The sequence below is a fragment of the Myotis davidii genome, unplaced genomic scaffold (genome assembly GCF_000327345.1).
Source record: "Myotis davidii unplaced genomic scaffold, ASM32734v1 scaffold582, whole genome shotgun sequence".
Classification (NCBI taxonomy): Eukaryota; Metazoa; Chordata; class Mammalia; order Chiroptera; family Vespertilionidae; genus Myotis; species Myotis davidii.
In genome coordinates, this window is record NW_006294113.1 from 287,099 (window position 1) to 293,579 (window position 6,481).

The 6,481-nt window shown below is 42.3% G+C and overlaps 1 protein-coding gene across 1 annotated transcript in view; it reads right to left on the reverse strand.

The window, feature by feature from the left end:
• Positions 1 to 6,481, reverse strand: part of BEST3 (bestrophin 3) — a 40,904-nt gene that overhangs the window by 17,110 nt on the left and 17,313 nt on the right. The window contains exons 6-8 of the mRNA XM_006768146.2: positions 5,265 to 5,342; positions 5,009 to 5,161; positions 1,492 to 1,572 (exon numbers count right to left, since the gene is read on the reverse strand). Of these exons, the coding sequence (XP_006768209.1) occupies positions 1,492 to 1,572; positions 5,009 to 5,161; positions 5,265 to 5,342 (312 nt within the window). The remainder of the gene's footprint in view (positions 1 to 1,491; positions 1,573 to 5,008; positions 5,162 to 5,264; positions 5,343 to 6,481) is intronic.

Below are 6,481 nucleotides of genomic sequence, written 5' to 3' on the forward strand. Positions count from 1 at the left end.
GGTGGTGCCCTGGTTGATAGCAAGCTTGACTATTTTCAATGAACTTGTCCCATATTTCCGAAACCAAGGCAAACTTATTTGTTTGTAAGTGCCTACTTCTTCGGTTCTTTTGTCAAAACGAATAAATTGTAGGATTTGCTTGAACTTTTCTCTGGCCATAGTTTTTCTAAAAAATTCGGGACTCTACTTTGCTGACCATAAGTAACTGAGTTTTAAATTTTTTGCCTCGTAGGCTCCACGAGCATATAAAATCCCAATAAATGCACGTATTTCCGGTAATGTTGTTGTCCAGTCGTTCCTCAAAATTCGGCGGCCTTCTTCTTCTGTGCACTTTTTTTAAAATTTCCCGCAAGCAGTCAAAATGACTGCTTTCGGGCAATATAGGTATAACACACATATATATATATACCGGAAATGAAGGAGGGGGAGGTAACTACAATTATTAATAAATGCATTTATATGTTGTATAAAAAGTCACAAAATTCTAAGAAATTCTGTCATTATATATATCATTGTTTTTCTAATTGAAATTAAAAAGCAGTCAAAATGACTTCCTTGGGCAATCTAGTGTTAAAAAAGAAAACTGGCTTGAAATTCTACTTAAAAAGGGCTACATTTCTCTGGAACTGAGGTTCAGGAGCTGTGAGGTTTCAGAAGGTCCTTGGGCAACATACCAAAGGGCCAAACCCCTTTTATTTGTGGCTAATGGTTGGGCCAAAGTTCAAGGGCCTGCATTCAGGATCTGTTTGGATTTAAAATGGCACAAGTAATTTACTATTAACTAAAGGCCCGGTGTATGGATTTGTGCACTGGTGGGGTCCCTCAGCCTGGCATGTGCCTTCTCGCAATCCAGGACCTGTCAGGGGATGTTGGACTGCTGGTTTCAGCCCGATCCCTGCAGGCCGGGCCGAAATTGGCAGTCTGACATCCCCCAAGGGATGTAGCAGTGCTTGAAGCAACAGGCAACCAGGGAGGAGCCCGAGCCAGGGCTGGGTGCCACTCCCGCTCATCCAGCCCCTGCTACACTTGCTGCTGCCCCTACTCGGTAGTGCTGCCACGGAGGTAGGAGAGGCTTGTGCCACTGCAGCAGCAGCGCTCGCCAGCTGTGAGCCTGGTGTCTGGTGCTTGTAGGTCAGCTGAGCATCACTCCCGCTGTGGGAGCACACTGACCACCAGAGGGCAGTTCCTGCATTGAGTATCTGCCTCCTGGTGGTCAGTGCTTGTCATAGCTACCGGTCGGATGGTCACTTAGCCTTTTATATATAGAGATGTATATCCTATATAATAAAAGCTTAGGTGGCATCGCATGTGACATCATCACAAATGGCTGTCACAAGTTGGCCACCACAAGATGGCTGCCCCCATGTCATCACAAGATGGCCGCCACAAGATGGCCAACAGGGGAGGGCAGTTGGGGGCGACCAGGTTAGCAGGGGAGGGTAGTTGGAGGTATATATATATATATGGAAAGGAAAGAAAAGCTCATCTCACCTGCAAATTTCTGTCAATGCACCAGTTCGTTTCAAAATCATCATCATCTTCTCCAAAAGGGTTGATGAGCTGCTCAGCCACCTGCAGTAAGAACACAGACCAAGTCAGCCACAATGCTGTGAGGACTCAGAGTGAAGGTTGAAGAGGATGCCTGTTTCACACTCTGCTTTCTGTTGTCCCTCCCATCAGATGAAGCTTAGAGGGGAGTGGGTGGTTGTATAGATGCAGGTATTTACCAACAAACGAGACCCGACTCTCAGACCCGGAATGACGCACCTGCACGGGCAGGTTCTCAGTGGATCTATTTAGCCAGTGGCACTGCAGGCCTGTGCAGAGAAGCCATGGGCTGTTAGAAGGCCTGTCATCGATTTTTAGGTACAAATCAAACCACTGACTACGGAAGGAGCCCTGACAGTGTGCAAGGCACTGCACCAGGCACTTTGAGGGGTGCACAGCCTGTGATCTTAAGGAATTTATGAAGGACCAAGTGTTGAGACAAAATGTAAACATGGGGAAGGTTCAAACAGCAGAGAAAGACAAATCACAATGAACAAAAATAGTACAAGGAGCTTTATAATTATTGGACATAACTGTTAAATGAATGAGTCCAAGAGCTAGTAAGTCATAACGCTGGAATTTGTCTTACTTAGTTTTACCCTAAAGGATTTAGTGAGTTAGTTTTCCCACTGGGAACAGTTTAGGAGCTTCTTATATATCTTACAATAGTTGGTCAATATTATACATTCTTACCATGCTCCTGAATTGAATAGCCTTCTTGATGAGAGATTTAGATGCCAAATATGATTCATCTGTTACTCATTTTTGAGTAATTCCCTTTGATTTTTATTATCTGGGTGTGTGAGTGATTTTTCATTGGGCCTAAATGGGAAAAATTTACAAGTGTATAAAATAAAGGCACCATTGATTAGTAGTTTCTAGATTCTGAGACTATTTGGTAGAAAATCTACCTACTTATTTTTTAGGATTTAAGTCTAACCACTTAGAGCAGTTGTTGTCAGCCTTGGCTGAACATCAAAATCACCTGGGGAGCTTTTAAATGAGTGATGCCTGGGTCCCCTCCCCCCAAAATTCTCATTTAATGGGTGAGAGGTTGAACCCAGGCCTCAGTGTTGGGTAAAGCCCCCAAGGCTCCAGTTCCAGCAAATAACTGAATAATATACTGTTCATAAGGTTAGATGAATTTTCTACACTGTGAAAAGAGTGATAAGTATTAGAATGGTGTAGATAAAACAGCTGTTTAGAAATTGAGATACAATCTGTGGTGAGAAAACTCACTTCTCTTAGGGCTGCCTCTCTCTTAATGGAGCTAAGATTGGCTTTTCATATGTATATGTATTTTAAAATAAAGAATCAATTCTTTTTTAAAAATATACTTTCATTGATTTCAGAGAGGATGGGAGAGGGAGAGAGAGAGATAGAAACATCAATGATGAGAGAGAATCATTGATCGACTGCTTCATGCACACCCCACACTAGGGATCAAGCCTACAACCCAGGCATGTGCTCTGACTGGGAATTGAACTGTCACCTCCTGGTTCCTAGGTCGATGCCCAACCACTGAGCCATATTTTTCTTTAAAAATATTTTATAATTTTGGCTCATATTTTTCTTTAAAAATATTTTATAAAAGAGCCCAGCTGGTGTGTCTCGGTGGTTGAGCATTGACTTATTAACTCAGGAGGTCACAGTTTGATCCCCGGTCAGGGCACATGCCTGGGTTGCTGGGTTGATTCCCAGTAGGGGGCGTGCAGGAGGCAGTTGATCAATGATTCTCTCTCATCATTGATGTTTCTTTCTCTCTCTCCTCATTTCCTCTCTGAAATCAATAAAGATATATTGAAAAAAATTATAAAAGAAAAAAACATTAATATTTTAGAGAGACTGTCAGAAGGTAGGGACTAACTGTTTCTTGTAGGCTGGCCAAACACCTCGCATGGACACAAAGCAAGACTACAAATCTCAGCACTGCTCAGGGGAAAGAACAGAATGATTAAACATTTGGGCCAATTTTGGTGATTCTTCTGTTTATAAAAATAGAGTCTAGCCCTGGCCGGATAGCTCAGTTGGTTGGAGCATCATCTGTACACCAAAAGGTTGGGGGTTCAATTCCCAGTCAGGGCACATACCTAGATTCTGGGTTCATTCCCCAGTCAGGGCCAGTATAAGAGGCAACTGACCGATGTTTCTCTCTCACATAGATCTCTCTCTCTCTCCATATATATATGGTTATATATATAGTTATATATAGTTATATATAAAACTATATATATATATGTATGGAGACTTTTGAATATATCAAAGCTCCCAATAGGATAAAATTCATCATTTTGGCAATTTTTGTATTTTGAAGAAAATTTGAGAAATACATGTAAGTCAACTAGTACTTTTTAAGCATCTTGTCAGGAGGGTAACATGCGTTAGCCCTGCAGTGTAATAAAATGTGTACAAGTTTTTTAAAAAAAGGAATCTGTCATCTGGTTAAGAATGTTTTTGCCATTTGTAAAGAATATGCCTTTACTCTTTGGAGTATAATTTGAAATGCCAACATAATTTATTGTTTTTCTGATTAAGATTTAAACCAATGAAAGTAAATGCACCTGCAGGGAAAATGCTGCCACAGCCTGGAAGACCTCCCCGATGCCCTCCAACAAGCGGCTGTTTGGAAAGTCAGACACCTGGAAAGTCTGTTATTAACGCCGTCTTCAAACTGTCATTAGATTTCAATTAACCTAATGCAGCCAAAGACTCCAATTTCTTTTTTCATCACATACTGTACTTCTGTTTTGGACGTTCCCCAAAGAGATGGAAGGATCAGAACTCTGATATCTACACATACCTCCAGGAGGAGTGGGAGGAGGTGCTGGTGGGAACAGTGCAAACTTGACACTGATGACCGGAAAAGTCGTCCTCACTGTCCTAACCTGTTTTCAATTCACTGGCAAACCAGATGTTGTCATGAGTTCTTGTGTTTCTGGTTTTGATTTCGATGAATTCTTCTCTGAGTCTCAATTCTGGTTTTGAAAATGGGGTGCACTTAATACTGTGAGGCAGCTAGTGGGATTTCAGGGAATCACAGCGAACTATTTGCAGAATCGAGCAGAACCAAGATACAAAGCTTCTTATTTACTCTCTTCTACTGTGTAGTTGCGTATCACAGTACAGAACAGTACAATGAAGATACAGTGACTACTTTACTTACATTATTGTAATCCTAGTGGGAGCACACAAAGACTTAAAAAATCAATAGCCATAAAAGAGTCTTCTTGTAAGCTCTTTGCACAAAGGAGCTGCTTCAGCTGCTGCAATAGGTACTCACCACATCCCTGACACTTTAATCCCTGGATGAAAGGGAATAACATCTCTGAGCCATTAAATGTTAAATCTATCTTGGACTCACAGGAATGACTGGCTAGACTCAGTGAAGGATCGGCATGCAGAGTTTGGCACATGAGAGAGATTACAGAGTGGGTCTCACGACTCTGAGACCGTTGACTACCTTGAGCCATCCGGCATAGAAGAAGAATTGTAGGAGAGTAAAGATTGGAATGTAAAGATCTAAGTCATGCCCAGCGTAGCCTTCGGTGGGATCCAAAAACTGGCGTCCAATCAGGCACGCAAAAAAGAAGGTGTAGACAGCCAGAGTGACAACCTGGAATAGAGAGAAACCCAAGTGAGAGCACAGCGCTGGTGGCCCACAGCCAGTGCCAGAGGGAGCAAGCAGAAATAAAAGTCACGTGCACAGCATTTGATACCTGGGTGTAAACCAGCGGGATCCCAACCCAGTCATAACCGAATAAGAGGCTGCACCAAGAGCGGTATCGGTTCATTTCCTGAGTCAGAAACAGATAAAACATGATTTACTAAAATGACGGGTGTTGTAATCAATAGTTAGTAGGATTAGGAATGTGGTCATGTCTTTTGTGACTATATCTGTGAAACAAGGGCACTTTGCAAAGCTAATAAGTTGGTTCTGAACACTACCCCAAAAGGAAAATTCTGAAAATAACAAGCCATGAACATCATTCAACAATGTACTAAAAGAAGTACATTTGAATATATATATATTAAATATTCAGATATTTTAGGACTTTATAGAAGTATCTCCTACTCTATTGAATCCATTAATTTCCAAAATGATGTTGGTCCAAAGTGGTGATGGGAAGGCAGTGGTTAATATTTTAAACTAGAGGCCCAATGCATGAATTCGTGCACCAGTGGGGTCCCCCGTCCTGGCCTGTGGGATCGGGCTGAAACCGGCTCTCTGATACCCCCCATGTGGTCCCCAATTGTGAGAGGGCGAAGGCCAGGCCGAGTACCCCACCAGTGCGCAATTGGGGCCAGGGAGGGCTGCGGGAGGTTGGCCAGCTGGGGAGGGACTGCAGGAGGGCTCCAGGGCATGTTCAGTCTGTCTTGCTCAGTCTCGACTGGCAGGACCCCAGCAGCAAGCTAACCTACATATTATATAGGCTAAGTCATTTCTAGCCATTTTGGTATATTATGTGGAGATATTTTTGTTTGTTTCTCTGTTTTAAAAACATGCTTACCACAGATCTTAGAAAAAAGAAATAAATCTATCCTAACCCTCCACCCCCGCCAAATGAGGTTGCTTATATTGACAGAAAATCTATCTTTCTTTGAAGCAGGAAGGACTGGGATCCATTGACTCCCTCCCCACCCCCCAATTGCACATAAATGATTATCTGAGACTGGAAAGAAGAGTTCACTTTCATTCAGAAGCTATTTTTAAATCATTCACTCCTCTTAGCCTAATCCAGGCAGGAGACTGTCATGGCACAAATCTATCTAGCTCTTACATTAATTTGTTTCTCAGGTGAATTCAGGGTTATTTTGTTGAATAAAAACACAATTTTGTTTCCTGGAGCATCTGAAAAGCTGGCTTAACCTTGAACTATTCCAATTTGGGGAACTGACTGGGGAGGTCATGGAGCCAGGGATGCAAATATGCTGT